This window comes from Carassius gibelio, chromosome B4, assembly GCF_023724105.1.
Source record: "Carassius gibelio isolate Cgi1373 ecotype wild population from Czech Republic chromosome B4, carGib1.2-hapl.c, whole genome shotgun sequence".
In the NCBI taxonomy this organism is placed as follows: Eukaryota; Metazoa; Chordata; class Actinopteri; order Cypriniformes; family Cyprinidae; genus Carassius; species Carassius gibelio.
This window is the reverse complement of record NC_068399.1, coordinates 18,120,487-18,140,898: the sequence shown is the minus strand read 5'-3', so window position 1 is coordinate 18,140,898 and position 20,412 is coordinate 18,120,487. Positions and strand designations below refer to the sequence as shown.

Genomic DNA, 20,412 nt, shown 5'->3' with positions numbered 1-20,412 from the left:
TACAAGCTTTAAAGCCCCTTATCTGGCTCTGCTCTGCAGTACATCCTCTGGTCTGACGTAAGAAAGCACTTATTTTTAGTCTTGGTGTCTGCTGCAATGCAGTGTAGGGTCTTGGAGGGTGTTAAGTGTAGTTATGTACTCTAGTTTGGCTCTCTCTCTTTGTCTCTGAAAGGAAGGGACAGTTGCGTTTAGTGTCTGATGCTCAAGGGGCCTGTAGCGGACAACACCTACAGCAGTGAGTCATGCTGAATCATTCACTATGTGTCCACAAAGGCTGTATAAATTGGATAAGAGTTGAAAAGAAAAGTTCTGTTTCATCTATTGTTTGTCAAAAAGTAGGAGCTTAAAGCCCAGGATCCAGACTGTGTCTGAATTTGTTTGAAATCTATTTGCTTTGATGACAGCCTGGATAACTTTGTGTGTTCATCATGTCATCTTGCGAATGACTCTTTTGGACTTTTTTTTTAATGAGTCATTCAAAAAGGTTTAAAACAATTGGTGCCAGAATTGCAGTTTGAATCAGATTCACTCGTTAAATGTAACAGAGCTGTTAATGTTTTCACAACTGACGCACTGAAGCACTGAATCACTCAGTTGGTGAATCGTTTAGAGTCATTTCTGTGTTCACAGCTGACTCCCTCAGTGAATCATTTTGACTTGTCTCTGACTCGAAACTAAACCAGAAAACAGAAAAATCAGAAAAAAAACCTTCCCAAGCTTGCAGAAGTTTAATTGAATTTAAAGGAAGTGAATTATATTGAATTATATTTAAAGGAAGCATTGACATGTTTCACAAAATTCTATTGGTTAGCAATTCTGAATCAGTTGTAAGGAAAATTGATTGATGGAAAACTGTATTACTGTAACTTATAATCCACATATATTTGTCAACAATATTTAGACTTTTATTTAACAAGAAGAAATGTTTTTTCCAGTATTAACTGGGATAAGCTTTTTTTGTGTTTCTCTAATATACCTAATTTCTCCAATTTGGTTTCAAAATGTTGAATATTAGACACCAATGACTCTAGTTTAAAAACATTTTTTAGTTAAGAGCCATGGAAGGATTAAAGGAAAGGATTAATTTAACCATGTAAAAAATCAAGTAAAAAAGGATTTTATTTCAAACCTGAATGTCATTCTTTTTTCCATTTTACACAGATTGGGTCATTTTAACTGTAGCTGGAACCCACTCTACTTTAGTGTGATTATAAATGCGCATATAAACACACTTATTGTTGCCTGTAGTTGTCTGTAATGTGCGATAATGGGTAAGAACGGATGTCAGTAGAGGGCATTATTTGGGCTGTAAAACAGTGTTAACGTCCTCTTGCCAAAATCCAATGTTTGTACACCAACACCAGACGAGGTGTTACTGAGCACAGACTTTCTAAAGTTCAGCCGACGCTCCACCGAGAGTGTTTCTTGAGTTCGCGTGTTTTTATGGTCTCTACTGTCACCTCAGAGGACCAGCCTTCGCTGTTTTCCACGGCCGGCACATAAATCATAAAGCTGGCCCTGGGCCGCGCTCTTTGGCAAAGCCTCTGTGATTTAATTAAGTCCTTCTCCTCAGCAGAGCCCCGAGGAGCTGGAACGTTGGAGCACTTACTAGGTTCTTTCAGTAGGAGACGCTGAGCTCTAATTGAAGGAGCTCTAAAGTGCTTAGAGTCCTGTTCGCCAATGGGATAGGATGATGACCTACCCGCGCTATTGGCTTTATAAAACTCTAGAACCCCCTCATGCACTGTTTAGTGAGCAGTCGCAGCTTCTATTAAGAAATGGGCCGTAGCGATTCGACCATTTTGTGGCCTGAAAGGGAGCTTGATTAGACCAGATCCCAAGGGGGGTTGAATTGTTAAGCCGGTAGTGTGTCAATCAACACTCCTCGCCCTTTAAACCGCACAATCACTTGCCTTCCCTCCCTTTTTCTGGCTCATACGCACACTCACGCTGTTATCGCCTCGTGCGTGATGCCATTCGCCCATGCAGGCTCCCATTAAACGCAGGCCACTCCCAGCTTCTGCTCTAATGGCTCAATTTGCAAAGTTTCCTCCCTTGCTCACACCACGCAGGGTAATAACAGCCCCCCGCTTCTCTGGAAACAAATGCTTTCAGAAGAAAAAAGACTGACAGGTTATTATCCAGTCCAGATGTGTGGTGGGCTGCTTTGGGAGGCAGTGATGTGTGTTTGTAAAGGCCACATTAAGCATTTAGAGGTGGAATAATGTAGTGTTGAGTTCACATACTTTTTCTCTGATTGTCGATGGTAGGTAAACACAGTCTGCTTACGAAAATAGCGTACGAACAATGATAGATTTTCATATTTTTAACTGAAAGCACTTCACAGTGGAATGTGACAAAAGTATGTGAACCCCTGGTTTCGAAAGTTTCCTTTATTTCCATACCCATAACTTTTTTTTTTTTTTACGGCAGAACACAAAAGATGTTTTAAAAAAAACAGTGTAATGTTGGTCCCCATTGACTTTCATTGTATCATATTTTCATGCAAAGGAAAGAAAGTCATACAGATTGAGTAAATGATGGCAGAATCTCCATTTGAACCTCCCGATGATCTTCCAAAAACCTCAGATAAACGTTTCCGGAATTGCAGATCGGTCAGGAGAAATTTTGCACCATTTCCATTTCCAAAACAGTTTTATTTAAGCAATATTGTTAGGATTTCTGGTCCAACTGATTTCTTAAGGTCAAAGCATCACATACTTTTTCCCCTCAAACTGTATATGCAGAAAAAGAGTGAAAAGGATGAGAAACTAGACAGTGGGAGGGGAAGATATAGAGAACTGGGTGAAAAGGCAATGCAAAGAACGTGAAAGTGAATCAGGAAGGGTAATTTGTCACCACGGGGACATGTCAGCCAAACGAGCCGATCTCATTTCCTGTTGACTGCAGGAATCCAAGCCCCTGGTCTTCTTTGTGTGATAGATTTCACCTAGTTTAATTGGCCTCAAACACCGCTTTCCCTCTCACTCGCACACTTACATTTTCAGACCTCAAATAGCCAAATTTGTCGGCCCTAAACAACATTTCATAATTTCCACCAGAAATGCGGCTCATTACAAACTGCTCTCTTTGGTTTGCCACTTTTGTTTTTGAAAATAATGATGCTTTAAAAAAAAAAAAAAAAAAAAAGTAGAGGAAATTTGTACTTTGTGACTCTGGCAATGTATCGCACTTTCTCTCTGATTTCCACCTCCATGAATTTTAATTAGCGTGCCGGTCCTTTTCTTTCCAATAAGGCATTTCTATCCTATAACCATCACTCTACCTTTGGTGTGTGTGTGTGTGTGTGTGCATGTGTGTAAAATCTGCAGCAGACAGCAGGAGGTCTCAGAGCTAGTGGGTGTATGTGTGGGTTGGCCATATTCATTTACCTCACCGCTGTCTTTGTAGGAGCGCAATGAAAGCTAAATGCATCGCACAACAAAGTCGGTTTCGATAGTAACCTTATAAATGCAATCTTAATGCTTTCTAAAGACAGTTTCCCTTCGTTAAGGTGGCTGAAGAACTGACTGCACAGATATGTAAACAGAGAACTGACATACTGCCATCTAGTGGTTTGCTTAAGTATTCCAGTGGCTTGCTCTTCATGCTCATTTGTAATTAGACTTTACATAGATTTAACCATGTGAGACCTACTGAATTATACACTCTCTTTTTTGACTAATTCATTATTGGCTTTGTAATTGAGATGAGGCATCAGCTATTAAAAACCTGCTTTTGAAGCAATATTAATTAATGGTCTATAAATTCCATAAAATCATCCCACACAGCAGTATTTTTTACGATCATTGAAAGGTGACTTCTCATTGTCACTGTGGTGAATATCCTTCACTAGTTATATTATTACAAGGTAAAAAAAAAAAAAGGTAATGAAATATGTAAAGATATATCTATGTTTTCTTTTGTTTGTGATGTAAAAATACTGTACATCTGATCATAAAAAATATGCTGGAAAGGCAGATGTGAAATCAAAATATTAGGACTGTCATTTGATTAAAACATTTTCTTAAATTAATCACATGTTATGCCAGTTGATTAATCATACATATTTGCTAAGAAAATGTACTGACAAAAAAACACCAGATTATGATAATTTGAAGACATGAAATTATCGTAGCAGATGAATATTGATTAAAAGTGGCTTATGTCAGTGTATTGTTTGTTTTATGCCCTTATAATTGAATATAGACCTAATAATGGCATGCATCAAGTCCACAGCAATAGATATCTGCAATTGAGTCAGTCATTGTTTAGGATTTATTCATTTTATGTGTGCATTTTATTTATGTATTTATTTTTACACTAGGTGGACTGTTTTTCGAAAACTATTTTACAGCCCAATGCATTTTAAGACTCTTGCATTTTCTTCTGTTCTGATGCACTCCGACTGGCTTTAAACGCAATAACGATTTTCTGAATTCATTTTGGGCTGCTTTGCATTTACAGTAAGTGTTACTTCAACCCTGAATTGCTCCAATTGTAGCAGAACATACACCGCCATTTTCCCAAGTTTTTTTTTATTATATATATATATATATAGTGTTATATATATATATATATATATATATATATATATATATATATATATATATATATATATATATATATATATAGTGTGTTATATATATATATATATATATATATATATATATATATATATATATATAGTGTGTTATATATATATATATATATATATATATATATATATATATATATATATATAGTGTGTTATATATATATATATATATATATATATATATAAAAGACGTTTACCTCATAAAGGAAAAGATTTAAAACTGATTTAAAAAGGACTATTCCCCGAGGGAATAACAAAGCTTTAAATCTGCTTAGGCTTTTATGTCTAGATATAAAATGTAGTAGAAAAGCAGAAAAGTTTGTGAAAGCGTGACACCTGGCGAATCTGACGGCTTGTAGGTGTTTTGTGTGTGAGCACTCTGTTTGTGTCCTCCGTGTTCTCTCTCAGATCACATGAAGCTCTCTGTCAGTCTTCAGAAGTGAATATTACGCCAGACTGCAGCATGTCATGTTACACAAGCCAACCTGCCCAGCTGCTGAGCCAACGACAGACAGCAAACCTCAGGGCGCTGTTCTCTTATTGAAAAAATGACTCAGCTACACTATCCTTCATGTCCTCCCTCACCCTTTTGTTCAGTAATCTTCAATAATACACAAATACTTACATTTTTATACTACAAGGATGGTTTAATTACCGAGCTTGTAATTGGTTTGGAGGGGAGAAATACAGGAAGTGGCTGACGTACCATTTTCTGTGTGTGTGTGTGTGTTCACAGGCAGGGCTCTCTGCACACAATAATCCAGTGAAGGCCTTGGGCACAGACATCTGCTTTCTAATGACAGTTAATTAGATGCTGTTGAGCGCAATCAGAGGCAGTCAGCGCTAATAAACTGGGACTCAGTGTGTGTGCAGTGTTTCTCGGTCTGTGTATGTCTGTGAGAGCGAGCGTCTACAGGATGAGGGCTTTGATTCAGAAGAGTCACATTCTATGAGTTGCTTTAGACGTCAGCCAGTGAATTCAGCCGAACCCTACAGTGGAGACCAGTGAAGAATTACAGTTCTGTCAAAGCTTGATGTTGAATCAAAGAGGTTGAACTGAAGGTGCTGACAGATCCAACTATTACTGAGAAATATTTGACCAAGTAGAAGTGTTTATCTAAATCTACTTGGCAACACTTTTTTGTATTATTTGATTAGATTTTTTATGGATGGTTACTAGGATTTTTATTTTATCGCAGTGGGATGCGGTCGCAACTGTAGGATGTTCTGGGTGGTTGTAAAATAGTCCCAAATATGCACATCTAAACACTCAGGGTTGGAATTTGTTCATGTCCCTGATTGCGATTGTGAGAAATGGAAATAATGAATCTTGTGACCACACACAGGCTAAAACCTCTGTTTATTCACAGTAGAGTTATAATCATTTTTCCTAGTCCTCCAGACCCTCATCATATGTTTAATTTCTGTTATCCTCTGGATGGATTAAGATCATCCATCATTGAATGGTTATGTCCCGATCACACGGCAGTAATTGTATTTCAGTAAAGAATGTAAAGGAGCCCAACTCTGATTACATGCCATAATCCCCTTATTAGCTGTGAGTTATGCTTACAGACATGAGGGGGGCTCAGTATGGTGACTGTTCCTGCTCTGATCCCACATCAGTGTTTTTTTTTTTTTTCACCCGTTGCTTACTTTAAAACACAGCAAAAATTCTGTTACAGTGTTTTCTTTCTTTCTTTCTTTCTTTCTTTCTTTCTTTCTTTCTTTCTTTCTTTCTCACAATAAACGTGTGACTTGTTAATTAAGATTTCACAGACATGGATAGCCCACGCTGTGCAGTTGCCAAGGTGTCTTCATGGTATCTCTGTGGAGATGAAGGTCCAGCTGTGTTTGTTGTGCTCTGGAGCTTTCAGACATTTTGTCCCTGTTTTAAATCACTTTGGGGGGTTTTATGATAAGAATGCTAGGCAGCCCCTTATTGAATTTTCAGAATTTTGCCTTTTTGCTGTCTGCAACCTTTGGATTCTATTGTTGTAATTTACTATTATATTGTATTATATTATATTTAGGGCTGTTAACATTAATATTTGTGATTGTAAAAGTCGATCATATCCTTTCAAGCTGATAAACTCCGGGAAAGTTTCTAGTACAGTTATCCAGTACACAGATGCATTCAAACAATCAATCCATAACAGCGCTAATGTAAAGATGGCCAAGCTGATTACAACAGAGACAGCGGAGAGAATAAATACTCACGTTGCGTTTTCAACAAATGTTCTTGCTTTAAAACACAAGCTCTGTTGTTTTGAAGAGTGGAGGAGTTTTACAGTAAGCAACGCATATCTGATATGTCTGATGGTTGGTTGGTTTACTTTGCTGGATATAGCAATTGACAGTGTACAGTTAATCAGGATTAACCACAGAAAAAGGGTGTGATTAATCCGATTAATGATTTAAATATACTGACAGCCTTTATTGTATTATATTATAAGTTATGATGTTAAAATTATAATATAAAACAATAATAAATTATGTCTGACTCATTTGTTCATAACTGTCCATTCTACAGAAATTGCATGTGTTCATATATATATGTCATGTCATGTCACACACATACTTATAGTTGTAATACATTTTAACACAGGTGATATCGAGTCCAGAAATTCCATAGAGAATCATAACTGAAATGGAAATGAATGGCTTCTCTGATTTATAGATGGCTTACAATCTACCATCATAAGCAAGCAGTGAAAATGTAGTTTAAGTGTTCATTATGTTTACTACTAATGCACATATTTACAAAAAATGCATGGATCCCTCTGTTATTCTCATAGTGAAAAGTGTGGCTGTTCTCAGCAGGGCGTCTGTGGGCCCAGGTAACGATCTAGCCTGATTCTCTTTTTCCACCCTTTTCCTCTTGACTCAGTTTTCAAACATCTCTCAGCACATTAAAGCCTGGTTACACACTCACATGCTGTTCACACGTCTTCTGCGATTGCAGAGAGGAGCGTCCAACTTCTCCACCTGCCTAAAGCAGCGTGCCACAGATCAAACACAGAAAGAGAGTGTTTTGCTACTTCTTGCCCAGTAGGTTGAACAGTTTTAAGTTTGTCTGCTGTTCCTTTGATTAGCACTTAAGCGGAGTTCCAGACGACAACTAAGATTGCAAAAGTGACAAAATCTAAAAACCAGACAATATGGCAACATTCAGTTTTTTGTTTCTTGCTCTTCACTTACTTTTTTCCAGGCTGTTCTGTGGGTCTTTCTTTTAACACACGCTTCTGCTACGGCGGCCACTGTAGTGATGCTCACAGTTTCCCTGATGCATTTTTGTTCTTTGAATTTGGATGAATCAAAACTTGATTAACTGAGAGAGCCAACGAGCCTTCATGGCAGCTGTCACCTTCCATTTACCTCACAAGACCAGTGATCAGACAAACTTATGGAATTAAATATTAGCACAGCGAGGTGATCACATGAAGGCTGCACTCATGATATGTGTATGTGTGTTGCTGTGTGCACATGTTGCTGTGTGTCTGTTAGACAAGTGAGAGCAGAAGTAAGAGACACCATCTGGTGTGAATAATTCTTATCGAGGACATTTATATTGGTGACATAATGAAGTGGAGATTGAGCTATTATCTTTGTCTGTATTTTGAAACCATGCCAAATTATTCAAGAGGGTCCTGAGAAGCCCTGCCATATATTATATACAGTCCCGGCTGCAGAATTACGTGATACACAGAGCACAGAACAAATTTGAACTGAGACACTTCAATTACACTATGCAATTTATGCACACTTTTCTGTCTGGAAGTTTATAGCTCCTCATTTTAAAAATTAAAGCTTGACTACATGGTCATTGGTGCTGATAAATTGTTGAACTGATTAGAGATGCGCCATTTTTAAAGTTCTGGCCAATACCGATAATTCTATAACTATATGGGGTGTGGCACCTGGCACGGTTCAACTTTTTCATGGTTCGGTGTGCTATGTTTATGGAGAAACTATACTTAAAAAAAATATAAATAAATCGAACTACGAGCAACAGCACAAATAAATACAATAGAGAAAAGATACAAATAAAATAAACAGTGATTTTTTTTTTTTTTTTTTTAGGGAGGTCTAGCATTAGTTTTTAGGGACAGATATTGAAAAAAGTAATCAAATGTAAAACAGCATATTGGACTGTATAAATTAAAGATTGTTCTTTATTAAAGTTACAAAAACGTTTTAATCAAGAGCAGTGAGTGATTTCTTTGTTGTTGCTGTTCAATTAATATAAATACTGTCACTTTAAGAGAATGCGCTGATCCAGTAGGCCTACGTTCAGCCGGCTATGTCTGCTTTAGAATACTTACCAAAACGAGCATTTTGACATCATTTTTGTGTGAATTTGTCCATTTAAAAACAATACTTCAGAGAAAGCTTATATTTGCACATGTTCTGAGGCACGGGTTTGTGGGCTTCGGATGAGCAAACGCACAAATCTTCGCACTGCACGCGCGAGCTCGCATCCTCTGGCTTCAAAATGTTTAAACTGACAAAGCTTAAATGAGATTAGTTTAAACACAGACATCAACGTGTGCTGTTCAGGTCTCATCTGTGCACGCGCTATCAGCACCTGGGTGATGACGGTATAAATGACTGCTCATATTCCAGCATAAGGCATTCACATTGTGAGTGCATGGTTTGTCCACTTTTTTTTTATGTCTGGGAATTCAGAATGCACATGCATCAACAGAAACATATATTAGCTGAACACTGTTTGTTTTACGTGTTATTTATAGCAAACCATATTAAAGATGCTTTGTCAGATTTAAGTTGAACTGCGGTCCCAGCCCATGGCGAACCATGTGTGGAGAACCGAACGGTTCGTTTTTATTTATCATTATCATTATCATATCATTTATTATTTATCACTTAACTATGTCCCATATGCATTAGTGTTTACTTTAATATATCAGGTGGACAAATGAATAAAATGACTCACAATGTGCTAATGAGCTCAGGAATTACTGTATGTAGTGTGTAAGACAAAAAAAAAAAGAATTCAAAATGTGAAAGAATGCACATTTGAGAAATGAGCATATAGGATTGAATATCCAATATTGACTAATTAAAAATCTCCAATATCGGCCCATAACCGATACAGTATACTGATACATTGTGCATACTTACAGTAACACTGGTGTTTTTTTTATAATAATTTTTTTTCTATTAGTGTTTCTTAAAATAAGCATAGTGAGAATTTTTTTTAAAGAAGATTTACAATGTTTTAATGGCCGCAAGGGCCAATTTTTCTCTTAAAAGTTTCCTTTGGTTTTTATTGGTGTTGGACAACGATTGCAATTTTTAATCACGATTAATTGAATGATTTAAATTTAATGATTTACTGTGATTAATCACATTGTGATCCACAAAATTCAAGAATTCAAAAGTAGTGTATTGTGCACTTTTTTTCATTTAAAAGTACTACTATATGAACAAAAGTGCAATGACATTTGGTTTGCAAACACTTCAAACAAATTATTGAAGCAGCTTTTTGTTATAGCAATATTCCTTTTACATAGTAGCAGTTAAAACAATTATTGGAAATCTCAACTTAAACATTAATGTAATCAAATTAAATAGCAAATCAAAGCTATTTGCCACTGCTAGCGCATTAACATTTTTATAGACAATATTTTATAGTTTGTTATGGAAAAAAAAAAGATTTATAAAGTTAAAAGCTTTGGTACAGTTGTTTCTTACTGAGGGCTGAGCCATGCTTCCACACACACACACACACACACAAACACACATTCACGTGCACATGTGTGGATGGGCTTCCCTCTGCTGGGTTGACTAATTGGCTGTGCAGTGCTGAGGGAGGTGTTTAGAGTTGGGGGGTTGTGCAGCTGTAGTCTTGTAGTGATAAATCAGCGTTCCTGCTGATCTATGAGCCTCTGTCTGCTCGTACGCAACGGCCCGTCCCTGCTCAACACCTGTCTTGCTCCCTCACCGACACACATGGTGTATGTGCAGTACTTAACAGCCAGAAATGGAGCTTATATGTGTGTTTTTAAAGTCTGAGGCCATACTGAAAAACTGGCATTCAAAATTCAATTTTAACCTGGAACAGAAAATGATAACATTAAAATATTTTAATTTTAATATTCTTTTTTTTTTTATGAATATTAAAAAAAACTTAAATTGTATTTCTTAAGCTTTTATCTCAAATTGCTATATACTAATAATATAATTTTTATTATATAATTAAAAAAAGGTACATTTTGAAATTAAATGCAAAATAAAACCGATATGCCAAAAAGTAATTGGCACACAAAACAAGTTTGATTCAAACCCAGATTTCCCACATCAGCACCACTGCACAATGTGCCAACCAATAAGCCTCAACTCTGATATATGCAAACTTAGTCAAACTTTGCATGGACATGTCTCTTTTCTCTACTTTAATGAAAATGCTTTGTTTTCCGTGTCCTCAGGTTTATTCAGGAGATCGAGTCCCGTATGGGTCCAGCTCAGGCCAAGCAGTGTCAGCTACGCACCTTCCTCACCTACTACATCAACGATTTGTTCCTCAGCCAGGTCCGGACCGAGACCAATAAAGAGATTGAGTCTGTGACCAAAGTGTCCGACCCGCTCAAAATCCTGGCCAGCGCTGACACCATGAAAAACCTGGGCGTTCAAAGACCTCTTCTACAGGTATCTTTTCTTTTCTTTTTAAATGATCCTAAAATGAACTTCTTGGGATTTTTCAGAGAATGTATAAGTGCACACATACATGCAAGGAAAAATAGTACAGCCTTCTTTTTCTCCCTCTGTTATTCCCGCTCTCCTTCCCTTTCATTAGTCGATCCATTTATTAGACTAACTGTTCAAACAGCATTTGCCTACCGGTCAAGTGTACAAAAGCCCGGTCTGATTGTTTTCTCTTCTGAATTACACAGAGGGGGAAGGTTATTTTTTTCTTTTCCCGTCTCTTCTCCTTCACTCTCTCGAGAGTGCCGATAAAGGCCACCTACCCCCCTATCAACCTACATCATAATTGGAGCTGAAATTGTGTTTGATCCTGGCTGACCTGGAATCAGCAGTTAAGTGCAGCTTATATAACACACAGCGCGGCACTGTGGCGACCAGCTGCCAGCTGTCCGTCTCTCCCAGGACTGCTTCCTGGCAGCACAGGAAGTGCAAGCTTTTATTGCCATAGAGACCACAGGATGTGCTTAGTTCATCAGCTAAGGGAATGAGTCCGGTCTCACTTCTCAGCTTTCCAGTATTTGCTTCTTGTTGTAGTCTACATGCTCCTTAAAGAATCATTTTAAAATATAAGATTATTTAGTGCTGATTATATTATATTATATTATATTATATTATATTATATTATATTATATTATATTATATTATATTATATTATATTATATTATATTATATTATATTATATTATATTATATTATATAGGAAAGTGGTGATTTTAAGTTTATTATAATTTAAAAGTTATATTATATAAAAAATTAATGACATTTTAAAATAGAGGATAGTGGTGTTTTTTTTTTTTACTTTATTATAATATAATATATTATGATTTAAAAATGCCAATTTATAATACAGTCATTTAGTGTCCCTTATATAATATAATATGATATAATTTTATATAATATAAATTTAATTTAAATTTAATTTAGATTAAATGACAGAATTTTTATAAAATTATATTTATTATATTATTATATAGTATTATATTATATTATATAATTATCATATTATATTTTACATTAATATTATTTTATTTTAGTTCTGCCTTAAAGAAACTACCAAACAGATATTGTCTTCTATGTTGAGCTGCATGTGTCTGTTTGTTCCTGAGTGTATTCATGTGCAATTGTGCATGTACAGCTGAGTTATTTGAATGTCTTCCTGCTCTCTGAATCCATGATCTGGTCAATTAACCTCACGAGAAGCTCTCTTTGCAAATATGCGAGAGCAAGAATGCACTTGTGCCGAGTGTAATGAGTTTAGCGCTCTGTTGTAACTCAGATGAGAGCCATTATGGGCCCCCTTACTCTTTAAACTGAGACCTGTCATCTCAAGTTGTGTGTCGTGTGTGTACGTCTTAGCATTGCTTTCATTTTGAGAACAGTGGCGGTTCATTACTTAGGGGAAGGCACCAAAAGCTCACAGCCATTTGTTTACGATTATGATTTCTCCTTAACGAGGACTGCGGCATCTTGCTAATTACCCTGCTGGGCTAATGAGTGACTCTCTGGATAGCGGGAGCTCCATAAAATGTTCTTTTGTTTGGGATTTTTTTCCCCTTTATAATTACCTTCGATCAAAAAGCAGTTTTGCTCCTGACAGCTTGCGTGGCACGTCCCTTCCAGGCCTTTTGCTTTGTAGTGTTGTAGAACCGTTTCCTGGGTCGTGGTCTGTGTGTGTTAGAGAGAACGAGAGAGTTTGCTCTTCAGAGGCACTTTAATGAAGCCCTTCATGAAGAGCTGTATTAGAGTGTGAAGTTGTTTGTGTTCTCACAGACTTTGCAAAGTGCCTGTTGATTTTGAACTTCGCAGAGGAAAGAAAATCGGCACAGCATTCGGAAAGCATTGGCTTCGCATCCTTGTTCATCAGGGGCCAAAATGAACATTTGCCAAGCACCAAATGCGGGTAAAATTTGGCTTTAGTGAGTAAATAACATTTTACTCACCAAATGGCCTGTTATATTTCAAGAAAGTTAAATAGTTTTAAATGTGAAGCTCACAAAGACTGTATTATACGTTTAATGCAGTAAAAACAGTGATATTGTAAAATAGTAATACAATTTCAATTAACCGTTTTTACGTTTTCTGTTTTAACATGCATTTAATACATCCCATTGAGCCAAACATTAGCATATATTCACCTAGAGCAGGTGTAAAGCAAGACTGAAGAGCAGCAGAGCTTTTTTTTTTTTTTTTGGACGACAAAATACATGGAAAAGTCAGCTTCAGCTCCATTTCTGAAGTTATTTTAGGAGTACGATCCTAAAGTTTAGTTTTCCAGCTCCCAGTGTTCAATGCGGTGTCATTGAGAAAGTACAAGACTAAAATTGACCCTCCTCTCAGATTGAACAGCCATCCATCCTGTGAGCAGCCATGAAGTTGACTGAGGCTTCTCTCCAGATTGTCTATTGCCTCTGTGATGCATTGTAGACCAAATGGAGAAGGCAAATGGTGCTTAAAGTAGTGCTCTCCTGTGGTCACGGAAATGATGACAGAGAGATGTGGGTGTGTGTTTATGGGTGCATGTCAGTGTATTCCAGGTGCCATGGCTCGGATGTTACAGCAGGTGTTTTATGAGAAATCAGCCTGGGAGAAGTGGAGCACTGATCCGTGGGGAAAGGGGGTTTTCTTTTAGTTTCACAACATTAAATATACTGCTCTTTGCCATCAGGAGCCATGTTAACACACACACATTAACACCCACTCCCATTTACTTACAGTTCTGCAAAGGAAAAACTCTCAGGACAGATTTTATGTCTGTTGTTGTCAGCATTTTTAAAGCTGAGCAATTTTGCCATAACCCAGTGTCACCTTTCCTTCTATAAACTTGTCCCCTAAACTTAATTTTGTTGGACAACCACCGTAATCAGGGTAGGCATTAATATATATAAATAAACCATAAAATCATCATATGTAATGTGTAATTGTATTTTGTATAACTATATGCATTTATAAATAACATTTCATCTAAATATTGTGGTGTGTGTGTTTGTGTTTTAATAATACTGAAAAATAACGTTTTTATGCAAATTTCATCCCCGTTTTGAAAACACATTTTGTTTTGAAAACATGTTTTCTATGTTGACAAATTAACTTCAAGGTAGAATAACATGTAACAGATTGTTCTTCTATTAATCACATGCTTGTTTTCATTTGCTTAAAATTAAATACAGATGACACAACGCGACCATTTACTGATTATTTGGAAAAGGTTGTTTTTCAAAGGCTAATCTTAATGGAGAGTAGACATTTAGTTTAATTGTTAAACTTAATTAAAAACAATGCAGTTTTTTTTCTGTGTGTAATGAAAATTTGGAGACTGGTTTCTTGGCACATATTAGAATGGACAGCTGTGTGCTCTGGCAAAGAGAAGTGTTACTGCATTAGCATTAGATGTTGCAATTTCGAGCATGGGCTTGTTTAAATACAGACAGCCCCTGCTATCAGTGCTCCTGTGTCGGAAGTTGGAGTTGGCTGTAATCACTTTGTCTAGTATGATAACAAGGCCAATGATATCAGAAGTCCTGGCTATCCATGCTCTGCCTGCCCTCGGCCTTAAAGTCCTCTCCAGTTCTTTCTCTCTGCTGATCTGTTTCACTGATGCTATCTGCAGGTCCTGGGCCCACTGATTGATTTATTTCATTAGAAATGTTTTGAGGGGGTCACTGTGCAGCATGTTTGGAGATTGGCTCTATTAATCTTCCCCACCACAGGATCTACAGTGCTGCTTACATGTCCAGACACCTTGAGAATCAAGAATGCACTTGGTTTTAGCTGATGGTAGTGAAAAGTGGCCAAAATATTGAGAATTGGTACTTAGTTAAAGTTTACATTATTCATTCACACTAACAAATGCAAATGTAATTATATTTTGTAATGATCAGTTTTGTTATTCTTAACCAAAACACTTTTTTATTAAAATTGAAATGAGGTCAAATTAAATATTTAATAAAAATAATCAATAAAAAAAAAAAAAAAAAAAAAAACTTTTAACTAATTAATTATTTTAAACTAATTAATTGACAAATTTCAATGACACAAGTATACAAATAAACTATTAAAGCACAAAAAAAGTAAATGTTTTAATAAAGATTTATTATTCGCAGCTGTGTTTTATTCACAAGTCTGTTTTTAGAGACGTGATTTACTGTCTGTCTGTGCCATTCAGTCAAAGCTCTTTGTGAAACGTGGACTTGAGCTGCCACCAGTGCTTTGCTAATGAAGCTGACCTTTTTAATCACACTGTATTCACTGTCAACATATACACACACACACACACAGCCCTACACATCAGTCTAGAGTTGAACTAATGAGAGTGACCTTTTTGTTTATAGGGTCTGTGTTGTGTGGGGTGTATATTTGGTCTGTGTGTGTGTGTGTGTGTGTGTGTGTGTGATATCATTTGATTGGCATCCTGTAGTGTTAGGCTCTGTTAGAAGAGCACAGCTCAAAGATGGCGTGGGCCTTTATTAGGGACTTCTCATCACTGCAGAAACCAAAACAGACAGGTCTGGGTGGCATTGTCTAGACATTGTTTAAGTCTGTAGGAACTATTCTCTGTATAGAGACACCAAGATCATACCAGATCTAAATGATGGCCTGCCAGTTACTCTGATTTTGTCTGGAATTTATTTCCATGTTTTTGTTTTGTTTTGTTTCAGGAAATATTTTAAAGCTGATATTAAAGGTCTCTCACAACCACAGACACCAGGATCACAGCAAGATCAACATGTTGGCCCCCATATCACCCTGATTTTGTCAGGATTATTTTTTTGTATTTGTTTTTTAAGTAGGGATGGGCATTTTTGGCGTTTTCTCATTTCGATCGTGATTGTAATGCAGCAATTTAAAAAAATTAATAAAAAAGGAATAGCTGCCTGCATGAGCTGCAACTTTACAACTTTTATCTGCACTAAAGAATGCAAATACCTGTGAACTTTAAGTTACGAGAGAGAGAAAGCTCCCGCCGTTATGCTTTTCATGACAATGCACTAAAACAAGGACAGGGAAAGCAGACAATTTACTATAGATATCACATTATATAAGGTTCTAAATATAATGCTGTTTATGAAATGCCAGTGATGTGTATAGCATGAGAGAGAGAGAGAGGGCGAGCTCCCACCGTGATGTGCTTTCATAACAATGCACTCAAACACAGGGAAGGAATTTACTATAGGCTAGACTTTTATAAAGTTCTCATTATAATGCTGTTTATGGCAGATTTGTGCTATATTTTCATCTACATTATCAAGTGGTTCCTGAAATTTTCTTCACATTTAATTGAAGTATGCCTACTGTTGAACTAGTATGACAAAAAAGCACTGCTGCATTATTAAAATATCAGTACAAAAAAAAAGAAAAAAATATTGAAAAAGCAATATGACCATCTCAGATAACTAATATCTGGCATAACATTTGAGCATGAAACTAAACACTGGTAATATGCAGCGCATTCAGCATGTTAATATATGTTAATATCCCAACTAATCCTATATTAGATTAATCAGATATGTATGTGCCTATAAACCAGACATCTCTACCTGACTTCGGAGCTATGCTTCTCTCTCTTTTCACTTCTATAGCCTAATTTGGATGCTTTGCATAACCAATGAGAAAAAACCTTTCATGATTATTGTTTTCAGGATTGATCATCAGTCACAGCTGAGTAGGCCTACTCGAGCACTCGATCGCTGTTCCAACCCCAAATTTATGCTATTTTATTTTACAGATAGAATGGGATTGGAAAATCTTTTAAAAGCGATGCAGAAGGATCTCTCCATTAAGAAAACTGTTTTTCTTCATTGGTCACAGATGCATTCTAAATAATGCTTCTAAATGGAGAACCCCTGTCACTGGCTCCATTGCCAATCAAGCCAAAAACAGTTTTGAAAGTTAATCAGAAGTCATAGAATAATTTAGCATTTATGGAATTTTTGATTTCCAACAGTTTTGTTAATATGCTATATAAGTATTTAGAGTCATTTTTCCATGATGGCAATACATCATTTTCACAACCCCTTCTAACTTCTTTTCGTGACCTGCAGTTTGAGAACCTCCAATTTAATGTTTCGGTCAGCCGACTTGAGACCTGAACTAGATTTATGTGGCAAATTCATGTTATTACTTCAAAAGACTACAGTCCTTTCAATTGAACTGATGGAATTGATCAAGATTCGTCTGACAGTGATGCAGTGTGCACTCTCTCTTGTGTCCTTTAGGGCACAGTCACCTCCTCCTGTTTTTTTCTTTTCTGTCCTCTTTTCTGACTTGGGTTCCTCCCTCAGGCCAGCGTTAGTCTTTTGGGCTTCGACTGCACCAGAGTGGCCTGCTGACTATGTTTACCACCTGTGGGGCGAAAAACAATCCCAACTCTCGCCAATGATCTTCCCCAACCCGACTCCAGCCTGACCTTGGGCTAAACCCCTACCTAAAAAGGGATTGTGGAAGAGACTGACAATGGTTATCACCAACTGCAGCCTGAATTCGGACTGTGGCTTTATTTTAGTTTACATGTACGAGGGGTTTAACTCTGGAGAAGTGAGGCTAATCTTTGCCTGTGGAACTAAAACAATGCAAAAGTGGCCAAAAATGTTGTCAGTCCTTGCTGCATTAAAGCATGCCAAGTTCTGGATTGAGGCCTACAGTAGCTTGAGCTGAATTTGAAGATAACTGCTCTTTTAAGTCATTTTAATATATTTCCACATAATTCCAGTACAGTGCAGGGTTTTTCTGCAGGATGTGTGTGTGCATATGTCTGTACACAAACATCCGTTCCATAATGATAATGTGTATATCATTGCCTTCTGTTTGTTCCCCACACCATTAGCCCCATATGGCTCTATTTCAGGGGGTGTATGTGAGCCTAGAGAACTAAACATAAAGTTGACATCTCAGAGCTGCTACATTTATGATGGATTTATTTGTGGGCCTAGATTATTATGCTGAAGTAAGACTTTGGAAAAACTCCGGAAAAGAAAGAAAAAGTGAGTAAGCAAGTTTGGAGGTGCAAGGTTAGAGGTGTATACACAAGAACTTAATTTTTTACTTGCTTGAAGTCATGTTCTGTTAAAATCTGTGGTATTTTGGCACAAATTCATCCTTGATTTGATTAGAAGCTTTAGATGAAGTCAGTATTCATGCACACACCCATAAACACACAGCTTAGATTGACCCTCGGCGATGTTGAATGTGAATTTACATTTGGATTGAACACTGTTGAGATCATTTATTTAGTAATCAGTTCTCCTGCAGAGTGTACCTTTATTTAAATCATTTCTAATAAAACAGACGTAATCCTTTGCCAGCGGATTTACAGCAGGAAATGTACTATTATTCTGCTCGGTTTGCCTCGCTGCTCGAGCCTGTCACTCACACAACTCGCTTTAGAAGAAATAACAGGCTTACATTTAGTTGTTACACATGTCATATGTGTTTGCGGTTTTTGCCTGTGTGTTTGGCGTGTACTTCATCCCGTCAGGATGCCGAGAGCTACTGTATATAAAAGCATCTTGAAAAAATAGTTCATGCACAAATACACATTTAATCACATATTCAACTTCGTGTTTTTCTTGTATAACAGATTTTTATCAGAATAGTCCACCTGAAATGAAAGTGAATAATAAAAATTAGTGATCTTTAAAATTGACCTTTTCCCCTTAATAAAAACTAGAAAATATTTAATATTAATATTTATTATTAATAATGATTATTATTTATTATTAATAAATTATTTAATTATAATAATACATAATCATAGAAATACCCAAAACAAAAATAATATTTTATTTTATATTTTTAAATTAAATTATATAATATATTCTAAAATTAAATAATTAAATAAAATGTAATAAAATACAATTTATAAATCTTCTACAGCTCTCATATTTACATTTACATTACATTTACATTTATTCATTTAGCAGACACTTTTATCCAAAGCGACTTACAAATGTGGACAGTGGTAGCAATCAAAAACAACAAAAAGAGCAATGATTTATAAGTGCTATAACAAGTCTCAGTTAGCTAAACGCAGTACACGTAGCATGGGATTTTAAGTAATGTAATAAATAAAAAGGAAACAGATAGAATAAAAAAAGAATAGAGCAAGCTAGTGTTAGAGGTCTTATATATATATATATATATATATATATATATATATATATAAACACACACACACACACACATAATTGCATAATAAATTAAAAGAAAATAGAATACAAAAAGATTAGAAAGGTAGTTAGATTTTTTTCATTGTATGAAAAAAAAGTGAATAAATAGTGACCGTATTTTATTTTTGTGAACTAACCCTTTAAACAAAGCATTACACACACACACACACACACAACAGGAGACGCAGAATCCTGCATCTGCATCTATTCACACAGATGTGTTGTGGTGGTGTTGCGGTTGAGTAGTAGGGTCATGTTGGCACGTGTGTGCATGTCTGTGGGTCTCAGTGGTGTACAGTCACACTGACAATGATGAATGAACTGTCGCACCGCTGCCCTTCTCATGCATTACACTCCTTTACCCTGGAGAGGCTTGTGTGTTTCTGCATGCGTTTTCATGCTTCTAATGTCATAAGAAATTGCTCTACCATATTCATTTACTATGAAATCTGTAAAGGTTTGTGGGTATGCACACCATGTAGAAATGTTTATATTTTTAACCCGCTGGTATGGGTTGGTTTAGGTGTGTGTGTGTGTCTGAAGTGCCGGAACGGTTCAGGTTAAATGCTCTGAACTCTGTGCTGTAGGGTCAGAACTGGATTAATGGAGAAAACCCATGGCCCGTGAACCTCCTCTAAACACACACAGCCTCATCTCAACATCTGTCCACCAGCCTGTCATCCGTTCTGAACGGGAAAACCCAGAAACGTTTACATTGTGATTTCTAGGCCTAGAAATGTAATGGAAATTAATCTTAACAATGGAAAAACAATGGATTTTATACAGGTATATATATATATATACTTGATATTTAATTTTAGCCAAGAATTCTGTGAACGTGAATTACCCACTTCATTCATTTTTAATTAATAAATTAAAGATATATGTTAATTGTTCAATATTTCATATGATCTAGAAATACTCT

The 20,412-nt window shown here is 36.3% G+C and overlaps 1 protein-coding gene across 1 annotated transcript in view; it reads left to right on the top strand.

The window, feature by feature from the left end:
- The window catches only part of exoc4 (exocyst complex component 4), a 112,442-nt gene that overhangs the window by 65,850 nt on the left and 26,180 nt on the right, over positions 1-20,412 (top strand). The window contains exon 11 of the mRNA XM_052554332.1: positions 11,050-11,269. Within this exon, the coding sequence (XP_052410292.1) occupies positions 11,050-11,269 (220 nt within the window). The remainder of the gene's footprint in view (positions 1-11,049; positions 11,270-20,412) is intronic.